The sequence below is a fragment of the Tamandua tetradactyla genome, chromosome 16 (genome assembly GCF_023851605.1).
Source record: "Tamandua tetradactyla isolate mTamTet1 chromosome 16, mTamTet1.pri, whole genome shotgun sequence".
NCBI lineage: Eukaryota > Metazoa > Chordata > Mammalia > Pilosa > Myrmecophagidae > Tamandua > Tamandua tetradactyla.
This window is the reverse complement of record NC_135342.1, coordinates 47,144,482-47,167,097: the sequence shown is the minus strand read 5'-3', so window position 1 is coordinate 47,167,097 and position 22,616 is coordinate 47,144,482. Positions and strand designations below refer to the sequence as shown.

The 22,616-nt window shown below is 36.1% G+C and overlaps 1 protein-coding gene and 1 pseudogene across 10 annotated transcripts in view; one reads left to right on the top strand and one right to left on the bottom strand.

Moving 5' to 3' along the window:
- Window positions 1-22,616, bottom strand: part of CHD9 (chromodomain helicase DNA binding protein 9) — a 298,663-nt gene that overhangs the window by 5,785 nt on the left and 270,262 nt on the right. For all 10 annotated transcript variants that reach the window (XM_077132437.1, XM_077132435.1, XM_077132440.1 and 7 more), the window contains 3 exons: window positions 21,128-21,267; window positions 20,589-20,810; window positions 17,172-17,300 (listed from right to left, as the gene is read on the bottom strand). In XM_077132437.1, coding sequence (XP_076988552.1) covers window positions 17,172-17,300; window positions 20,589-20,810; window positions 21,128-21,267 — 491 coding nt within the window. The remainder of the gene's footprint in view (window positions 1-17,171; window positions 17,301-20,588; window positions 20,811-21,127; window positions 21,268-22,616) is intronic.
- LOC143659976 (RNA polymerase II-associated protein 3 pseudogene) lies at window positions 5,438-7,374 on the top strand (annotated as a pseudogene).

Sequence of the window (22,616 nt, the reverse complement as noted above, 5' to 3'; positions counted from 1 at the left end):
ACCACCATGACCCATAAGGACTTTACATATTTAATAGTACGTTTCTATGGTAAAATTTCTATAATAGAAATTTTAAATGTTTTAAATAGAGCAACCAGAACAATAAAATGAATTATTTTATTCCTTTTCAATAAAATGAATAACTACAATTTACTGTGGACTTTATTGAATAGGTAGTATAATTTAGGTAAGAGTATACCCTTTATAGTCAGACCTACCTGCTATGCAAACCTGAGCAAATTATAAATTTCTTTGGGTCCCAGTTTCCTGATCTATAAAATAGGGATAGCAACAATACTTCCCTGACAGCGTTTTACGAAGAGAAAATGAAATAAAGTGCCCTAGCATAGTGCTTGGAACATAATAAATATAAGTCATTTTTGTTATTATATTCAAAGTATTGTGCTGAGGACTTTATATAATTTCATTTAGTTCTCATTTCAGATAGTAATATTTCTATTTTGCATATGAAGGAACTGAGCCTAAAGAATTTATATGCCTGAAGTCAGCTGATAAGGGCTGAAAGTTGCTAAGTGTCTGGATTCAAAGCCAAGTCTCAAAAATAAAGTTCTTGGCGAGACTTCTGGGAAGATGGTGGAATAGGGTGTTGAAAGGCTCACTCCTCTTCCAAAAATAGTTGAAATAGGCAGAAATTATCCAAAATAACTGTTCTTGGGGTCTGGAAACCAGAAGAGTACTGTACAGTATCCAGAAAAGAGTAGGTTGAAGAGACTGAGAAATTGCGTGAAAAATGGTAAGGAATTCCTGGCGCACATCCTCACCCTTGAGGTAAGCAGCTTCAGGTTAGCCTGGTTCCAATCTGGTGGGCTGCTACAGACTGGGAGGGGCATTGAAGCCCTCCTCCCCAAGAACAGAAGGGAACATGATCCAGTACTATTCCATCTATTGGCTGGTGAATTTATAGACAGTGGGATCGCACTGCTTTAGCTAGTCCCAGATAGTTGCAGCTGCACCACTGTTTTCCACTGGTGTCACAGGCAGAACCACTTGAGGGCTAAAAATACCTTGTCTTCTTAGGGCTGTGAGGAATAGGCTGCCAAAGATCACCATTTTCTGGGCAAGCCAGTAAAGTATACATCGTTGGGGAGTTGGAAACAAAGGATTTTTTGCATCTTTCCTGACCCTCTCCCCAGGGCCCTTTGGAACTGGCCTGTGCCCCCAGTGTGGGTCCCTGGCCTATTTTGGCTAGGAAATACTGACAAACCAAGTATCAAGGAAAAGACTTAACAGAAACCCAATCAACAAGAAAATCCTAGACAAGAGAGAGAAATAAACCTTCAGAATAATCTCTCCTAGACAGAATTATCTCTTTACCTTTGCCCAGGTATCGAGGGTCAGATATTAGCAAAAATTAAAAGCCATACTAAGAAATAGGAAGATAGAGCCCAATCAAAGGAACAAATTTAAAAGTTGGACAAAATACAGAATTTTGAACAATTAATCAAAGATGTTTAGGACAAATCACTTAAAACAATTCAAGGAGATAAAGGAAAATATGGCTAAAGAGATGAAGGATATTAAGAAGATACTGGGTGAGTATAAAGAAGAATTTGAAAGCATGCAAAGAAAGATGTCAGAACTTTTGGGAATGAAAGCCAAAACAGATGTAATTAAAAATACAGTAGAGGCTTGAAACAGCAGATTTGAACAGGCAGAAGAAAGGATCAGCACCCTAGAAGACAAGACATCCAAAACAGAATAGACAAAAGAACAAATAGAGAAAAGAATGAAAAATTTGATCAGGATCTCAGAGAATTGAATGACAGCACAAAGCACACAAACACATGCATTATGGGTATCTCAGAAGGAGAAGAGAAGGGAAAAGAGGCAGAAAGAATATTTGGGAAATAATGGCTGAAAATAGCCATAAAATGTACATATCCAAGAAATGCAATGAAGTCCAAACATAATAAATGTGTATAGATCTACTCTAAGACACATACTAAGCAGAGTTTCAACTGCCAAAAGTAAAGAGAGAATTCTGAAAGCAGCAAGGAAAAAAGCAATTCATCACATATAAGATAAGCTTAATAGGACTAAGTACCTATTTCTCATTAGAAACTGTGGAAGCAAAAAGGCAGTGGTATGATACATTTAAGATATTGCAGTGGTACCTTATATTTAAGATACTGAAAGAGAAAAGCTGCCAGCCAAGAATTCTTTATCCAGAAAAACTGTCCTTCACAACAAGAGAGAGTTTATAATAGTCAGAGATAAACAGAAGCTGAGAGTCTGTTTACAAGAGAACTGTCCTACAAGAAATACTAAAGGGAGTTTTGCAGGCTGAAAAGAAAAGACAGGAGGGAGAGGTTTGGAGCAAACTGCAGAAATGAAAACTATCACTAAGAATACTTAAAAGGGTAAAAAGAGAGACAAAAATAAGGTATGACATAAAAAGCCAAAGGAGAAATTGGCTTAAGTAAATATTGCCTTTATAGTAGTAACCCTGAATGTTAATGGATTAAGCTCCCCAGAAAGATACAGATTAGCAGAATGGATAAAAAATATACTCCTCCTCTACACTGTCTGCAAGACTCACCTTAGATCCAAGGATACAAATAGCCTGAAATTAAAATGCAAGAAAAAGATATTCCATGCAAACAGCAACCAAACAAGAGCAGAGTAGTTATATTAATATTGGAAAGAATAGACTTTGAATGCAAAACTGTTTAAGGCATGAAGAAGGACACTGTATCTTAATAAAAGGAGCAATTCACTAAGAAGAAATAACAACATGTGTTAGCCACAAATATTTATGAGTTTAACAAAGGTACCCCAAAACACATGAGGCAAACACTGGAAAAACTGAATGGAGTATAAGATATCTCTAAATCAATAATAGTGGGAGACCTTAATATACCAATCTCATCAACAGACAGAACATCTAAAGAGAAGATCAATAAAGAATCAGAGAACTTCAATAACACGATAAATGAACTAGACCTAATAGAGATATACAGAACATTTTACCCCAAAAGAGCAGGATATAAATTCTTCTCAAGTAATCATGGATCATTCTCTAGGATAGACTACATGTTGGGCCACAAAAACAAACTCAAAAAGACTGAAATTATATAAAGCACTTTCTCTGACCATAACGAAATGAAGATGGAAATCAATAACAGGTGGAGAAATAGAAAATTCACAAGTATATGGAGGTAAAACAACAAACTCTTAAACAAACAGTGGATCAAAGAAAAAATGCAAGATAAATCAGTAAATATCTTGAGAAAAATGAAAATGAGAATACAATATATCGAAGACCTTAAAGACCTACATTAAAAGAGAAGAAAGAGCTAAAATCAATGACCTAACTGCACAGCTAGAAAAACTAGACAAACAGGAAACTAATCTCAAAGCAAGCAGAAAGAAATAACAAAGATTAAAGCTGAAATAAATGAAATTGAGAATAAAAAAAACCAGAGAGAATCAACAAAACCAAAAGTAAGTTATTTGAGAAGATCAATAAAAGTGACAAACCCTTAGCTAGGCAGACAAAAAAGAGAGACGATGCAAATAAATACAATCAGAAAAGAGAGGGGGCACATTACTACCTACCCCACAGAAATAAAAAAGATTATAAGTGGATACTATGAACAACTGCATGCCAACAAATTAGACAACTTAGATGAAATGGACAATGTAAGCCACCTACATTGACTCTAGAAGAAATAGAAGATCTCAACAAATGAATCACAAGTAAAGAGATAGAAGCAGTCACCAAAAATTTTCCAACAAAGAAAAGCTCAGGACCCATATCTTCACAGGTAAATTCTACCAATCATTCCAAGAAGAATTAATATCAATCATGCTCAAACTCTACCAAAAAAAAAAATGAAGAGAAGAAAACACTATCGAACTCATTCAATGAAGCCAACATCACCCTAATATCAAAGACAGATTAAAAAAAAAAAAAAGAAAACTACAAATCAATCCCTCTAATGAATATAGATGCAAAAATCCTCAACAAAATACTTGCAAATAAAATCTTTTTTTAATGTGCAAGATAAATCAGTAAATATCTTGAGAAGAATGAAAATGAGAACACAATATATCAAAGACCTAAAAGACCTACATTAAAAGAGAAGAAAGAGCTAAAATCAATGACCTAACTGCACAGCTAGAAAAACTAGACAAACAGGAAACTAATCTCAAAGCAAGCAGAAAGAAATAACAAAGATTAGAGCTGATTACTTGCACATTAAAAGAATTATACACCATGATCAAAAAAAATCTTTTTGGGTGCATGGTCTGGGAATTGAACCCAGATCTCCTGCAAGGAAGGTGAGCATTCTATCACTGAACCACCCATGCATGTGTCAGATGGGTTTTAATCAAGGATAGTTTAACAAAAGAAAATCAATTAATATAATAATGAAGGGGAAACGAACAAACTGAAGGGAAAAAAAAATCTGATCATCTCGATTGACACAGAAAAGGCATTTGACAAAATCCAGCATCCTTTCTTATGAAAACACTTCAAAAGATAGGAATAGAAGATATTTCCTCAATATTTAAGGGGAATATATGAAAAACAGACAGCTAATCATGTATACAGAAAAGTACAAAACATTGCTAAAAGAAATCAAAGAAGATCTAAATAAATGGAAGGATATTCCGTGTTCATGGATTGAAAGACTAAATATCATTAAGATATCAGTTCTACCCACACTGATTCACAGGCTCAATGGAATCCCAATCAAAATCCCAACAGCCTACGTTGAAGAAACGGAAAAGCCAATTATCAAATTTATTTGGAAGGTGTGCTGGTTTGAATCTGTGGTGTACCCCAGAGAAATCGTCATGATCTTTAATCCACATTCAATACTGATGGGTAGGAGCTTTTTGATTATCCAGGGAGGTGTGTCTCCACCCCATTCAAGATGGCGTTGCTTACTGGAGCCCATTAAGAGGGAACTATTTTTGGAAAACGCTTGAGAGCCATGAGCCCATGCAGCCAGAGACCTTTGGAGATGAAGGAAAATGCCCCCGGGGGAGCTTAATGAAACAAGAAGCCGGGAGAGAAAGCTAGCAGACTTCTCCATGTGCTCTTCCAGCTGAGAGAGAAACTCTGAACTTAGCAGCCTTTCTTGAGTGAAGGTAACTTCTTGTTGGTGCCTGAATTTGGACATTTTTATAGACTTGCTATAATTTGGACATCTTCACGGTCTTAAAAGTATAAACTTGCAACTTAATAATTTCCCCTTTTTAAAAGCCATTCTGTTTCTGGTATATCGTATGCTGGCAACTAGCAAACTTGAACAGAAAGGGCAAACAGAATACCTAAAATAATCTTGAAAAAGAAAAATGGAGAGAACAGGAAGGCAGGACTGGTGTAAGTCACTGCGGGTCTGAGGAGATGATATGCTGGTAACGGCCTGGTGAGATATGGGTTGCTCAAACTCTGCAGACCATAATGACTTCAACAAATAAATCATTTGAATCACAATTACAAGTGAAACAAGGCTTTATGAAGGATTTAAAAAACTGGGGAAAAGACATTAAACAAAAGGATATGGAACCAAGAAGACAGCATGGTGTGCCTGAAAAGAATTTACCTCCAATTTGAAAAGGAATTTTAGGAAAAAGAAAAGTAAAGCTAAAGAGTCGTCTAAACAAACCAAAGAGGAAAACAAACAAACCAAAAAACAGGATAAAAATCTTATGATTCTGAGGCATGGGAAAAACTTGATGTTGACAATAATGATAAATTTGATAAAGATGATAGTATCCATGATTCTATGTCTCAAGAATGAGAGTCAGAAGATGGAGTTCACGTAGATACACAAAAGGCTCTTGCTCTAAAAGAAAAGGGCAATAAATACTTTGAAAAAGGAAAATATGATGAAGCAATTAAATGTTACACCAAAGGCATAGATGCTATCCATACAACCGTGTGTTGCCAACAAACAGAGCATCTGCACACTTTAGATTAAAAAAAATTGCTGTTACTGAGTCTGATTGTAATTTAGCAATTGCCTTGAATAGGAGTTATGCAAAGGCTTATATCAGACATGGAGCTGCTCAATTTGCTTTATAAAAATTAGAGGATGCCAAAAGAGATTATGAAAAAGTAACAGAACTGGAGTCAAGTAACTTTGAAGGAACAAATGAACTGAGGAAAATAAATCAGGCTTTAGTATCCAAAGAAAATGCATATCTAAAGGAAGCTGATACAATGATTAAGTCAAATGAAGGAGAGAAAAAACAAACTGAAGAACAACAGCATAAGCAGCAGGTCATTTCAGAGAAAGATCTGGGGACAGCATTTTTCAAAGAGGGGAAATATGGAAGAGCAATTGAATGCTATATTCAAGGGATGGCTGCAGATGGCACTAATGCCCTTCTATCCAGAAATATGACATGCCTGAAAAAGACTGCACACAAGTAATTTTATTAGATGGGTCATATTCTAAAGTATTTTCCAGAAGAGGAACTGCAAGAACATTTTTGGGAAAGCTAAATTAAGCCAAACAAGATTTTGAAACTGTTTTACTTCTGGAACCTGGAAATAAGCAAGCAGTAACTGAACTTTCCAAAATTAAAAAGGAATTAATTGAGAAATGCTACTCGGATGATGTCTTTCTTGATTCTACACAAAGGCAGAATGGGGTAAAACCTATTGACAAACCACCTCATTTTGGATCAGCTAAACTACTGAAGAAAGTTATTGAAGCAACTGGTCACTTGATACAGACTACTGATGTGCCAGATATCCCTACTGCTGCTCTTTCAGAGAGCAATCCTATTAATCTACCAAATGTAATAGCAACCACAGGCACCACAAGTAAGAAGAATTCAAGCCAAGATGACCTGTTGCCCACAAATGATATTCCAAGAGCAAAAGTATTGAAAATAGAAGAAATCAGTAATAACTCAGCCCTGCCACCTCAAGGCAATTTGAAACTGGATGTTAGTCAGTCTTTCAACGAGAAGATTTCCATAGAAGTAGAAAAAACACTTCAATTTATCACAATTGCTCTTCTCCAGTTCTTGCAAACTCATTTCAGCTTGAATCTGATTTCAAACAACTGAAAAGTTCTCCAGAAATGTTGTATCAGAATTTAAAGCAAATTGAGTCATCCTTGTATTCTAAGTCATTTCAGAAAAATCTAGATCTAGATGGATTCAATCAAATTAGTAAAATTCTGCATGAATTTTATATTGAAAAAGAAAAACCATCACTCATTTTTGAAATCTTACAAAGTCTTCCTGAACTAAAAAGGTTTTATTTGGTAGTAATGTTTATGTCAGGACCTGAAAGAAAGATTGCACATGTATTATTCAATCACACAGAAGTCAGGATGGAAGGATAATTCTCTTGAAGAGCTCAACAAAAGATATGGTGACTGATTTCCATTTTTACTGAAATTATTGTTTTTGACTTTCATATGTAAATTTTTATACTGGAAATAAAATGCTTAGTTTTGCTAAACTGAAATAAAATGAAATACAGGAAAAGACCATCTCTGCATATAAGTTAGTTATAAGATGAACTGTGATTAATGAGCAAGAAATGTATTTTAAAAATTATAAATCTTTCTGTAAAAATAAAAATAGAAATGAGGTTAAAAAAAGAAAAAGAAAAAGCAAAGTTGGAGGGCTTACACTTTCTTACTTAAAAGGATTTTACAACCCTACAGTGGTTAAAACACCATGGTACTGGTTTAAAGATAGGCATATTGACCAATGGAACCTAATCGAGAGTTCAGAATTAGACCCATACATTTATGGTCAGTTGATTTTTGACAAGGCTGCCAAGTCCACTCAGTTGGGATGGAAAAATCTCTTCAACAAATAGTACTGGGAGAACTGGATATATATATCCAAAAGAATGAAAGAGGTCTCCTTTCACACACCCTATACAAAAATGGATCATAAAAACTTCAAGGTTCATAAAGCTCCTAAAAGAAAATGCAGGGAAACATCTTCAAGATTTTGTGGTAGGTGGTGGTTTCTTAGACCTTATATCCACAAGCAACGAAAGAAAAAAGAGATAAATGGGACCTCCTCAAACTGAATACTTTTATGCTTCAAAGAACTTTGTCAAGAAAGTGAAAAGGCTGCCTTCTCAACGGGACAAAATATTTGGAAACCACATAATCAATAAAGATTTAATATCCAGAATATATAAATAAATTCTACACTTCAACTATAAAAAGACAAACCAATTTAAAAATGGGCAAAAGACTTGAATAGATATGTTCCCAAAGAGGAAATTTAGATGGCTAAAAAGCACATGAAAGATGTTCAGCATCACTAGCTATTAGGGAAATGCAAATCAAAACCCAATGAGATATCATTTCACACCTACTAGAATGACCACTATTAAATGAACAGAAAACCACAAAAATTTTGGAGAGGATGTGATGAAACAGAAACACTGTACAGCTTTCTCTGCCGGCCCGCCGCGCGGTGCCCACGCCCCGCAGCAGCCGACCCGCCCGCCCTCCTTCTCCCCTCTCTTTCTCCGCCGGCCCGCCGCGCGGCGCCCACGCCCCGCAGCAGCCGACCCGCCCGCCCTCCTTCTCCCCTCTCTTTCTCCGCCGGCCCGCCGCGCGGCGCCCACGCCCCGCAGCAGCCGACCCGCCCGCCCTCCTTCTCCCCTCTCTTTCTCCGCCGGCCCGCCCTCCTTCTCCACTCTCCTCCCCCTCCTGCTCCGGCTGCTCTCCAACCACCACGGTGCCCTCTTCCCCTGTCTTCACCGGCTCCTCCACCACCAGCCTCTACAGCCTTGCCGCCCTCACCTTTCTTCCTCCAGAACAGCTACTGGGGGAGTGGAGATAATACAGAGCAGCTCCCGGAGCCACGAGGGAGATTAAAGGGACGGCGTACCCCATCCTGGAACGGCTGACTATCTGGGAGAACCAGCTCCGGTGAGATCACCAAGGGGCACGGGCTTTCCTGGGTGGGACGGAAAGCGACCGGAGTCCCTCCCTTCCACCTTCCCAGGCCAGCTGGTAGAATTGGATAGGCGGTCCCCTTAGACCACGGCGGCTGGTGCCCCCACCACACGAGGCCCCCCGGAACAACTGAGATAGTTGGGTCGGAAATCCCCAGACTGCGGAGAACAGTGACCGGGGGATCCCTTCCAAACACGTAACTCCCCCGTCGGCTGGGAATAGTGCACTCTCCCGGGCTGCGACAGCTGGCGCCCTCCCGCCACGCTTGGTGCCCCGGGCCGACTAGCTAATTCGGCCGGACGGTCTCCCGTGCTGCGGCGGCCGGCGACCCTCCCCGCATTCGGAACCCCAGGCCGGCTGGCATTCTTCCAAGACGCTTCGGCTGCCGAACCTCCCCTACGGCGAGAATTTTCCAGAGTTAAAGGACCCACAGCAACTTTCACTGGTGGAACCCGTAAACAAACGTGTGCCACGAGCGCCACCTACTGGGCAGGATAAGAAAAACAGAACCCAGAGATTGCACAGAAAAATCTTTCAACCTGTGAGGTCGAACACCAAGGGAAATCTGACTAAATGCCCAGACGCCAGCAGAAGATAACGGATCACGCTCAGAAAATTGAACATATGGCCCAGTCAAACGAAGAAACCAATAGTTCAAATGAGATACAGGAGCTGAAACAACTAATGCTGAATATACGAACAGAAATGGAAAACCTCTTCAAAAACGAAATCGATAAATTGAGGGAGGACATGAAGAAGACATGGGCTGAACATAAAGAAGAAATAGAAAAACTGAAAAAACAAATCACAGAACTTATGGAAGTGAAGGATAAATTAGAAAAGATGGAAAAAACAATGGATACCTACAACGACAGATTTAAAGAAACAGAAGATAGAATTAGTGATTTGGAGGATGAAACATCTGAATTCCAAAAAGAAACAGAAACTATCCGGAAAAGAATGGAAAAATTTGAACAAGGTATCAGGGAACTCAAGGACAATGTGAACCGTACAAATATACGTGTAGTGGGTATCCCAGAAGGAGAAGAGAAGGGAAAAGGAGGAGAAAAACTAATGGAAGAAATTATCACTGAAAATTTCCCAACTCTTATGAAAGACCTAAAATTACAGATCCAAGAAGTGCAGCGCACCCCAAAGAGATTAGACACAAATAGGCATTCCCCAAGACACTTACTAGTTAGAATGTCAGAGGTCAAAGAGAAAGAGAGGATCTTGAAAGCAGCGAGAGAAAAACAATCCGTCACATACAAGGGAAACCCAATAAGACTATGTATAGATTTCTCAGCAGAAACCATGGAAGCTAGAAGACAATGGGATGATATATTTAAGTTACTAAAAGAGAAAAACTGCCAGCCAAGACTCCTATATCCAGCAAAATTGTCCTTCAAAAATGAGGGAGAAATTAAAACATTCTCAGACAAAAAGTCACTAAGAGAATTTGTGACCAAGAGACCAGCTCTGCAAGAAATACTAAAGGAAGCACTAGAGTCAGATACAAAAAGACAGAAGAGAGAGACATGGAGAAAAGTGTAGAAAGAAGGAAAGTCAGATATGATATATATAATACAAAAGGCAAAATGGTAGAGGAAAATATTATCCAAACAGTAATAACTCTAAATGTCAATGGACTGAATTCCCCAATTAAAAGACATAGACTGGCAGAATGGATTAAAAAACAGGATCCTTCTATATGCTGTCTACAGGAAACACATCTTAGACCCAAAGATAAATATAGGTTGAAAGTGAAAGGTTGGGAAAAGATATTTCATGCAAATAACAACCAGAAAAGAGCAGGAGTGGCTATACTAATATCCAACAAGTTAGACTTCAAATGTAAAACAGTTAAAAGAGACAAAGAAGGACACTATATACTATTAAAAGGAACAATTAAGCAAAAAGACATAACAATCATAAATATTTACGCACCGAACCAGAATGCCCCAAAATACGTGAGGAATACACTGCAAACACTGAAAAGGGAAATAGACACATCTACCATAATAGTTGGAGACTTCAATTCCCCACTCTCATCAATGGACAGAACATCTAGACAGAGGATAAATAAAGAAATAGAGAACCTGAATATTACTATAAATGAGCTTGACTTAACAGACATTTATAGGACATTACATCCCACAACAGCAGGATACACCTTTTTTTCAAGTGCTCATGGATCATTCTCAAAGATAGACCATATGCTGGGTCACAAAGCAAGTCTTAACAAATTTAAAAAGATTGAAATCATACACAACACTTTCTCGGATCATAAAGGAATGAAGTTGGAAATCAATAATAGGCGGAGTGCCAGAAAATTCATAAATGCGTGGAGGCTCAACAACACACTCTTAAACAACAAGTGGGTCAAAGAAGAAATTGCAAGAGAAATTAGTAAATACCTAGAGGCAAATGAAAATGAAGACACAACATATCAAAACTTATGGGACGCAGCAAAGGCAGTGCTAAGAGGGAAATTTATTGCCCTAAATGCCTATATCAGAAAAGAAGAAAAGGCAAAAATGCAGGAATTAACTGTCCACTTGGAAGAACTGGAGAAAGAACAGCAAACTAATTCCAAAGCAAGCAAAAGGAAACAAATAACAAAGATTAGAGCAGAAATAAATGAAATTGAAAACATGAAAACAATAGAGAAAATCAATAAGACCAGAAGTTGGTTCTATGAGAAAATCAACAAGATTGATGGGCCCTTAGCAAGATTGACAAAAAGAAGAAGAGAGAGGATGCAAATAAATAAGATTAGAAATGAAAGAGGAGACATAACTACTGACCTCACAGAAATAAAGGAGGTAATAACAGGATACTATGAACAACTTTACGCTAATAAATACAACAATTTAGAAGAAATGGACAGGTTCCTGGAAAGACATGAACAACCAACTTTGACTCAAGAAGAAATAGACGACCTCAACAAACCAATCACAAGTAAAGAGATTGAATTAGTTATTCAAAAGCTCCCTAAAAAGAAAAGTCCAGGACCAGACGGCTTCACATGTGAATTCTATCAAACATTCCAGAAAGAATTAGTACCTACTCTCCTCAAACTGTTCAACATAATCGAAGTGGAGGGAAAACTACCTAATTCATTCTATGAAGCCAACATCACCCTCATACCAAAACCAGGCAAAGATATTACAAAAAAAGAAAACTACAGACAAATCTCTCTAATGAATACAGATGCAAAAATTCTCAATAAAATTCTAGCAAATCGTATACAACAACACATTAAAAGAATTATACATCATGACCAAGTAGGATTCATCCCAGGTATGCAAGGATGGTTCAACATAAGAAAATCAATTAATGTAATACACCATATCAACAAATCAAAGCAGAAAAATCACATGATCATCTCAATTGATGCAGAGAAGGCATTTGACAAGATTCAACATCCTTTCCTGTTGAAAACACTTCAAAGGATAGGAATACAAGGGAACTTCCTTAAAATGATAGAGGGAATATATGAAAAACCCACAGCTAATATCATCCTCAATGGGGAAAAATTGAAAACTTTCCCCCTAAGATCAGGAACAAGACAAGGATGTCCACTATCACCACTATTATTCAACATTGTGTTGGAAGTTCTAGCCAGAGCAATTAGGCAAGAAAAAGAAATACAAGGCATCAAAATTGGAAAGGAAGAAGTAAAACTATCACTGTTTGCAGACGATATGATACTATATGTAGAAAACCCAGAAAAATTCACAACAAAATTACTAGAGCTAATAAATGAGTACAGCAAAGTAGCAGGCTACAAAATCAACATTCAAAAATCTGTAGCATTTCTATACACTAGTAATGAACAAGCTGCGGCGGAAATCAAGAAACGAATCCCATTTACAATCGCAACTAAAAGAATAAAATCCCTGGAATAAATCTAACCAAAGAGACAAAAAACCTATATAAAGAAAACTACAAAAAACTGTTAAAAGAAATCACAGAAGACCTAAATAGATGGAAGGGCATACCGTGTTCATGGATTGGAAGACTAAATATAGTTAAGATGTCAATCCTACCTAAATTGATTTACAGATTCAATGCAATACCAATCAAAATCCCAACAACTTATTTTTCAGAAATAGAAAAACCAATAAGCAAATTTATCTGGAAGGGCAGGGTGCCCCGAATTGCTAAAAACATCTTGAGGAAAAAAAACGAAGCTGGAGGTCTCGCGCTGCCTGACTTTAAGGCATATTATGAAGCCACAGTGGTCAAAACAGCATGGTATTGGCATAAAGATAGATATATCGACCAATGGAATCGAATAGAGTGCTCAGATATAGACCCTCTCATCTATGGACATTTGATCTTTGATAAGGCAGTCAAGCCAACTCACCTGGGACAGAGCAGTCTCTTCAATAAATGGTGCCTAGAGAACTGGATATCCATATGCAAAAGAATGAAAGAAGACCCATCTCTCACACCCTATACAAAAGTTAACTCAAAATGGACCAAAGATCTAAACATTAGGTCTAAGACCATAAAACAGTTAGAGGAAAATGTTGGGAGATATCTTATGGATCTTACAACTGGAGGTGGTTTTATGGACCTTAAACCTAAAGCAAGAACACTGAAAAAGGAAATAAATAAATGGGAGCTCCTCAAAATTAAACACTTCTGTGCATCAAAGAACTTCATCAAGAAAGTAGAAAGACAGCCTACACAATGGGAGACAATATTTGGAAACGACATATCAGATAAAGGTCTAGTATCCAGAATTTATAAAGAGATTGTTCAACTCAACAACAAAAAGACAACCAAGCCAATTACAAAATGGGAAAAAGACTTAAACAGACACCTACCAGAAGAAGAAATACGGATGGCCAAGAGGCACATGAAGAGATGCTCAATGTCCCTGGCCATTAGAGAAATGCAAATCAAAACCACAATGAGATATCATCTCACACCCACCAGAATGGCCATTATCAACAAAACAGAAAATGACAAGTGCTGGAGAGGAGTTGAAAGTAGGGCTATGAACAGACATTTGCACACTGACAATGGCATTATTCACACCTGACAAAAGAGGGGAAGAACCCAAGTGTCCATCAACTGACGAATGGATGAAAAAATGTAGTATATACATATGATGGGATATTATTCAGCTGTAAGAAGAAATGAGGCCCTGAGGCATGCAAAAACATGGATGAACCTTGAAGAAATTATGTTGGGTGAAATAAGCCAGACACAAAAGGACAAATATTGCATGATCTCACTAATTGAATTAAATATAACGAGTCAACTTATGGAGTGTATATCTAAAATATTCTATCAGAAGACAGAATGAGGGTAGATAATGGGGTGCTGATGCTTATTTTGTACAGAATTTTTAATAAAGTTGATTGTAAATGTTTGGAAATATATAGACATGATGGGAGCACATTAAATGTAATTAACAGCACTGAATTGTGCATGTGATTTTGGTTGAAAAGGGAAGTTTAGGCTCATGTATGTCACTAGAAAGAAAGCCAGATGATGAAACACGGGACTGCATAACACAGTGAACCCCGTTGTGAACGGTGAAGGTGGTTAAATAGTACAAATATAGTACAAAATATAAGAATGTTCTATGTGCCAGAATATGTCACTACTAAAAGCTGTTAATAATATGGTGGTATGTGGTAAAAAATAAACCTAATGCCAACTATGGACTATAGTTTACAGTAATATTATAATATTCTTTCATCAATTACAATAAGGGAAGGGTACCACACGAATGCCAAGTATCAACAGGGGAAGTATTAGGGATATCAGGTTTTCCTTTTTGAAGCAATGGAAATCTTCTAAAATTGATTGTGGTGATGAAAGCATGACTGTGATTATACTGAGAGCCACTAATTGTACAGGTTGGATGGATTGTATGGTATGTGAATACAACTCCTTAAAAAAAATCCATGGTCTATTATATACACTGGCAAATAAAAAGTATGAAAATATACATCACATTGAATGTGAAAAGTGATATAATTAACCAATCATAAGCAAATTTGAAAACAAACAAAAGGGTACATATTATTTTGTGAATATTTTGGAATTTAAATTAAGAATATTACCTGTGGACAAGTGATTTGAACCTGCCAATTTAATGTCTCTGTGGAGTCTAATTTCTTCTGCACCCCTTTGAATGAATACATACTATATCCTGACAGGACTTATACAAGCTTTAATATGGCCAGCAAAGTATTCTTATCTAGTATTCCTTATAGTTTTTACTTAGTCTCTGTAATTTCTGCTCTCTTCGCCTTTATTTTTCCCTTCACAATTTAAATTGGGGCCTCTGGATGGTTTATGAGGATTTAGCAAATGGATTCTTTTTCTTCAGCAATTCATCAGTCCTTAAGTCTGTATCCTAGTGACTCAGAACAATTAAAAAAACTCTTCAAATTAAGAGAAATAAATTACTTCCTCATAAGTATGCCACAATTAAAAATAAAATTTAGAATTTACTATTAAACCTAATACATGAAATATCCAAATTTAATTCATTTCCTCAAACTAAGACAAATTTATTCAAAATATTTAGTTCTGCTACTTTTTGGTTTAGATGAAGTACAAAGATTTAGACAATGTAAGGACAAAATTAAGTAAGATACTACTAAAAATGTTCTTTATACAAACATTTGGATTATCCAAAACATCTTGTTCTTTATCCAAAACATCTACGACATTAGTTTAAAGTACTAAAAGAAGCTGAATAAGCTACTTCTACAAAATTTTATTAATTTTAATAAATTAGTAACAAAACAGTATCAAAACAACTGTTAGTTTTAAACAGTTTTCCAAATCTAATGCTTTTTTCTGGCTTATTCCAAAGCTGTTAGGTATTTTTATTCTGGCAGTAGGGTATTCAACAGAGAGCATAGCAAAACTAAGGAATTAACATGACCTTTTTAAGGTAATTAACTTAGTTTGTGAGTGATAGAATACAGTGAGAAATTTGCCCTTTTTCTCTTTCTTACCTATTTTGCTGCTTGTTTAACAGAATAAACATCAGTGGGTCAAAGCTATAAGTTTACAAAAGGCTACCACAAGTCTTCTCTAATATACTCTATGAGGTAAAAGAGAACTGTACCAATTCAAATACAAAACAGAAAATTTGAGGAAACAAATATTGAGCCATATTTAGGTCAGAAATAGGCTTTGGAAAAACCTTAATTCTTACCATTCATTAATCAATAAGACAAGAAGATAAGCATAGGGATGCCATTTGTCTATATGATGATCTAAAGGTGTATGCATCCCAAAAGGTCATGTTCTTAAAGCTAATCCATGCCATGTGGCTGTGAGACTATTGTGGGTAGGAACTCTTGGTTAGGTTATTTCAGTTGAGGCCTGCCCCAGTTGGGTCTTAATCTTCTTACTGGAGTCTTTCATAATAGAAGCTGAGAGAGAAGCAGACAGAAGCTAAGAGAGACAGAAGACAAAGAAAGGACACAGAAGCTAAGAGAGAGAAGACAGAGAAGAAAGGAAACACAGGAGAGAAAGAAAATGCCAGCAGACATTGCCACATGCCTTGAGGATTGCTGGGAGCCATCCTCTTGATGTATAAACTTGTAAATTAATAAATCCCCATTGTAAAAGCCAATCTGTTTCTGGTATATTTCATTTCATCAACTTTAGCAAAGTAAAACTGTCAATAAGGTACCTTTATGAACAATTTATTTTCATCTATCAGAAAAATATGTCACATGCATATTCTGATAGAGCGAGACACTTTATTGCCTCTGATGGAAAACTGCAGTGATAAATATACAAATCTATGATGGCTATGGTTTGAACAATGTCTCCTTAGATCAGGGTTTTTCAACTTTGGCATTGACATACTGAACTGGTAATGTGCCTGGTAGGATGTTTAGCAGCATCCTGGCCTCTATCCACTAGATCTCAGTAGCATCTGTTGTGTGACAGCCAAAAATGTCTTCAGATATTGCCAAGTGTCCTCTGGGGGGCAAAACTGCCCCTGGCTGAGAATCATTGACATATGCAATGGCACTGCTTAGGCACAGATATGTTAAGTAACTTTCTTGTTTCAATAGCTTGGCTAAAAATGAGTGATTTGAAATTAGACGTCTGAAAATATAGTCCTTGTTTTTGCCCACAAATTTGCTTGGGTTCAGTTTTGCTAGAAAATATGGCATAATGAAAAAATGTTTGAGCGATTTCTTAAATATTGAACCATATAAAAAAAACTAATAAGAATTATATATAAACCTTTCTGGCATTTCTTCTGTTAATCAGCTGAACACGTTCATCTCCAGTGAGACTATTAACATCAAGTTTATTGGGGTTTCTGCAACGATGCCTTTTTTGTTTAGGTCTCCCCTCATGAAGCTGCATTCTCTAAAATACAAAGACAAAGAGAGAGCTTTACAATTTTCACTTATGTAAAACTATTCAAAATATTACAAATGAGTTTTGATTCAAGTAAGGTGATCCTAATTATATACTAAAAAATTATTTTGGTCTTTAATGATAACTGAAGGTGAACCATAGTGATCACAGTTAAGGTTCTTTATGAAAGGAGTGTCCTTAGATTGGCTCCTGAAATGAAGATCCATTCCTTATATGTGCTCAAAGACCGTGGTATTCCTGGAAAGTGATACCTGAAGGGATTACCCATATTTCTAGAACTATTTCCTATAGAATATTTTACTTTTTCTCTTGTTTCATAAACTTATCAGACTTTCTCTGTGCTTTGCATAATTCATAATTTGTGCTTGTGGCTTCCAGTTCTCTTCATTTCAAGAATGCTTTTTCTTATCTCTTCTCTTGTAATCCTCACAACAATACTAAAAGTAGTATTCTTATTTTGCAGATAGGAAATCAAGATTCAGAAAGATTATTTTCCTCAAGGTCATACAGCTAGTAAGTGGCAGAACCAGATTAAGAAGCAATATCTGGCAATAAAAATAAAAATTGTTTCTGTCATATTATGCTGCTTACCTCTACAACTGTTAACAAAACAAGGCTTAATGCTTGTAGTTAATTTCCAGCCATCAGCTCATTCCAAGAGACTACTGCACAAATACCAGTCCAATCAGAGCCTGGACCTAACTCACCTTTCCCATCCAATTATTATTAATCCATTCATTCTCCCACATCCTTGGGAATACCAGACTGCTTACTGTTTTATGAATATGTCTTATATTTGCACCAGCTTTTAACTCTCTCTATACTGTTCAATAAAATGCCTTGAATATTTTTTTCCTCTCATGTTCAACTGCCCACATATTCTTCTCTCTTTCACTATTCAAATGTCAGCTCTATTTTTTCCTCGCTGTCTTTCTATCTTTCTCTATATGTTTTATCCTGCCTGGCAGAGCTGGTTGTTCTTGTATCTTTTTCCATGTTACTTTATATATCCTTTGCTTTAACTGTGCTCTGCAGATATTGTACTTTTTTTTTTTTAAGAAATTGAAGGTTTGTGGCAACCCTGCATTGAGCAAGTCTATTGGTACCATTTTTCCAACAGCATAAACTCATTTCATGCCTCTGTGTCACATTTTAATTAAGGTATGTACATTATTTTTTAAGTTGTAATGCTATTGCACACTTAACAGACTACAATATAGTGGAAACATAACTTTCACATGAACCGGGAAACCAAAAAATTGATGTGACTTGCTTTATTGCAGTATTTGTGATGGTCTGAAACTGAACTCGCAACATCTCCAAGGTATGCTTGTACAACATGTTGCAATTATTTAGCTTTAGAGATGCCACAGTAGAGTACGAGATCCAAGAAATCAGAAATGTAAAACACTCTTGAGAAGTCAGATTATCTTACGTTTTTATTGCAACAAATGCTGCTTTTAAAAATGTTTTTAAGTCTTAATATTATGTAAAAATTATGATAGAAGGTTTATTTGCAGTGAAAATAATGAATAGCTAGAAAAGTTAACTAAAATTTAATAGACTTCATTACAAAGATAAGTGAAAAAATGTGCGTATCCTTCAGAGACTAAGGGCCATGAGGGCAAGAACTTTATCTTTTTACTGTTAACATTCTCAGTCCCTTTAACAGTAATTAGGACAAAAAAGTCACTCAATAAAAATTTAGTGAATTAATAAATGAATGTTATTTTGCTACTATGCTAAGAAAGCTATAGGGTTTAACTACTGATTGCCATTATTTTTAGAAGTGTAGTATTCGTTATATGATTTTCAGTGAAAACCCCTCCCACTAAAAATTATAAAGAGATTATTTGGTAGTTATTTTTTTAAATCAAAAGGAATCAAATAAAAGGATATCTGAGAATGTGTAGTATCCTTTAGGCACATGAAAAGGACATCTAAAAGCCTAGGGGAGGCTTTCTGCTTGAGACCATCAGATTGTTCTCCTTGACAACAGCAATGTAAAATTCTGGCTCTAAATATACATAAAGAATATAAAGACCATTCTAGGACTTATGGTTATTTTTAATGCAAATAATAACATAGCATTTTTTTCTATTAACAAAATAATAATTATTTTGCCTTTATATGGTACTTTTTAGTTTTCAGAAGATCTTCATTTTTTAAATCATTTACTTAATAGCTCAGTTTCACTTGGGTTAACATTTACTCTTCAAAGTGGAGGTAGAAAGTAAAGGACTTGATAACTTCACTATACAGAGAACACTCCTTTACTCTTTTACCTTATAAAGTACACAGAAATGCCAATGGATACCAACACAAAATTTGGTACATCAGCATCTGATAGTAAAGTACCACAAAACCAAATATAGAGCCATACGAGTGAGAAAAGCATATGCCCATGAGGCAATGGTGAGTTAGCAGCATTTGGGGATGAGAATGCAAATGAAATATAACAATTCTCACCTTTGATTAATGCAAACCCATTGTGCATCTGGAGAGAGAGAGAAGCTATATTCCTATAGCTTGAAGAAGAGCTTTTAAAGCACTAAGATTATAGGACTTTATTAGTATCACAGACTCTGGAGTTAAGACTTATTAGCTGTGTGGCCTGGGTCTATTAACATTCTGTATTTCCATTTCTTTATCTATAAAGTGGTTATTACAATGCCGTTCCCATAGGATTGCTGTGCGTGTTAATGAGATTTGAGTACTAAGTGTAATGCCAGGCACACAGTGAGATTCAATAAATGCTTACTATGATCATGATTATTACTTTTAAATCAACTCTTTGAGGGGATGTAAGGGTAGTTCAGTGGTAGAATTCTCACCTACCATGCAGGAGACCCGGTTTGATTCCTGGCCCATGCACACCCTCCTCTGTCCCCTAAACCCCACCCCACCCCCAAATTAATAAATGGTGTTACAGTAACGGGATACTCACATGGGAAAAATGTAATGTGACTCCAGCCATACAGCATACAAAAAAAAAAACACCTCCTTGAGAGAAAAGGACTGCATGTTTTATACCTTTAAAACCTTCATCCTAACAAAACTCTGTATATAAGAGGTGATTTTAATTATTAAATACTTGTTGAATGGAAAAATGGAAAATGACACTGTATTAAAATCATGGGAAAGATGCTAATTATTTTTTCCTAAATGTGAGGCAAAACACATATTTCCCATAAGTGGATGGGGATTTATGTTTCATCATTATAAGTCTTGACACACAGAAATAAAAAACACAAAGATTTTTAAGGTTTCACTTACAGGGATAAAAGCTCCTAAATCTTCCACATAACCTGGGTGCTCCTTAAGCCATTTTTCCAAATCCTTTCTCTTCGGTGCATCATCACCTGCAAGTCTTGTCCCATCTTTAAGATTAATAACTGGAACTGGACTCTCTGCATCAGGCATTCCTTGAGTTTGAGTATAGGACAGTGATGGATTTATCCCTGTAGAAATCTGTGAGGTGGTTATGCCTAGAGTAACCTGTAGAAAAAAATCACAAAATGGAAATTTTATTTACATATACTTTATCATTCTAATTTTTATCCTAATGAAGCAACTATCATTGAAGAAAGAAAAAACTAAGTTGTCGCTGAAATTTCTGCAAATATTTTCAAATTTAAAATTTTCACGAATGTTGGCCAGTGTCAGATTCTACTGAGATACAATCTAAACTATACAATATACTTCTAAAGTCCTTACTCTTTTATAAAACATCTACAGAACAACAATATGTTTTATTAACTAGGAATGACTTTTGGACGCAAGGGTCAATAGTTTTTAAGCATTGCTTTACTTACATGATTTGGTGGTTTATTTCTGTTAAAAAAGAGGATGTCAACACCTTCTACATTCTTCCTTCTTCCCCGCCTTTTTTTGACTATAGGCTGATTGTCTAGTATCACTCCATTGGCACCAAGAGTTGATTGAATAGAAGTACCTAATCCGGTAAAAAAATGTAAAATAGTGATAAGAATCTAGATACTAAAAAATTAAATCATCACTATATTAAATATATGGAAATGATAGTTTACCTTAAATTATCTTAAATTTAATGTATTATCTAATAGTTTAATATGTAAACTAGTTTAACAACCAACTAAAAGATAGAGTGTCTTACACATCTTTTATTTTTCCTTTAGTGCTATTCCAGTGCTATTTAAAAGAGAAATACTTAATAAATATCTCTGGAATGAGTTAATGGAAGAATATTTGTATATACACCAGAGTGTGTACATGTATATAATATCTCTATTTGGCCAATTTTTTGTTTTAATAATATACTACCTTGACTTATTTCTGAGGGTGATTTTTATTAACATTACTGATTCATTTTAAACTGAATTCTAAACTAAAAAATTTAACCTACTCTACTCTACAAAGTCCATGCTGTCTTTACCTAAGATATAACTATAACAACAATATTAAAAATGGCTTTTTTCTGGGTTTTCTGGCAGATTTCTCACCTGCCAGGCCGGAGACCTGGGTTTGATTCCCAGTGCCGGCCATGCAAAACAAAACAAAACAAAATGGCTTTTTTCTATAAATGCCTACTAGGTGTCATATACTGGACTAGGTTTAAAAAGTGATCATTTTAATCATCAAAAAACCAGTAAAAGGGTGCACAGACAGTTCAGTGTTAGAATACTTGCCTTCCATGCAGGAGATCTGGGTTTGATTTCTAGACCATGCACCAAAAACCAGAGCAAAACAAAAACACAGAGGTATTATTAAGCCCATCTCATAAATGAAATGAGCATAAATACTAATTAAGTGTTGAGCTTAATGTTACAAAGGCTCTAAATGAAAGCATTCAACTGCAGGTTCACTGGCTCCACTGTCCTTTATCCACTATTCTGGAATGGGCTCTTTAATTTTGTCCTCTTATTATAATTTCTACTATTTTACTCTCTGTCATGTTCAGGTTCATGTGTCAACTTGGCCAGGTGATGGTGCCTGGTTGTCTGGTCGGGCAAGTGCTGGCCTGTCTGTTGCTGAGGACATTTATGGACTTGAATCATGATTACATCAGCCGCATCCACAGCTGACTGTATTTGTAATCAGCCAAGGGGAGTATCTTCCACAGTGAATGATGCTTAATCTAATCACTGGAAGGCTTTTAAGGAGGATTAAGAAGAAACAGTCTCTATTCCTGCTTTGGCCAGTGAGCCTCTTTTGAAGTTCATCCAGACTCTTCATCAGGGTCTTCAACTTCACAGCCAGCCCATATGGACTCTACATTCCCATGCTTATATGGGACACTTTTATAAATTTTATATCTACAGATAT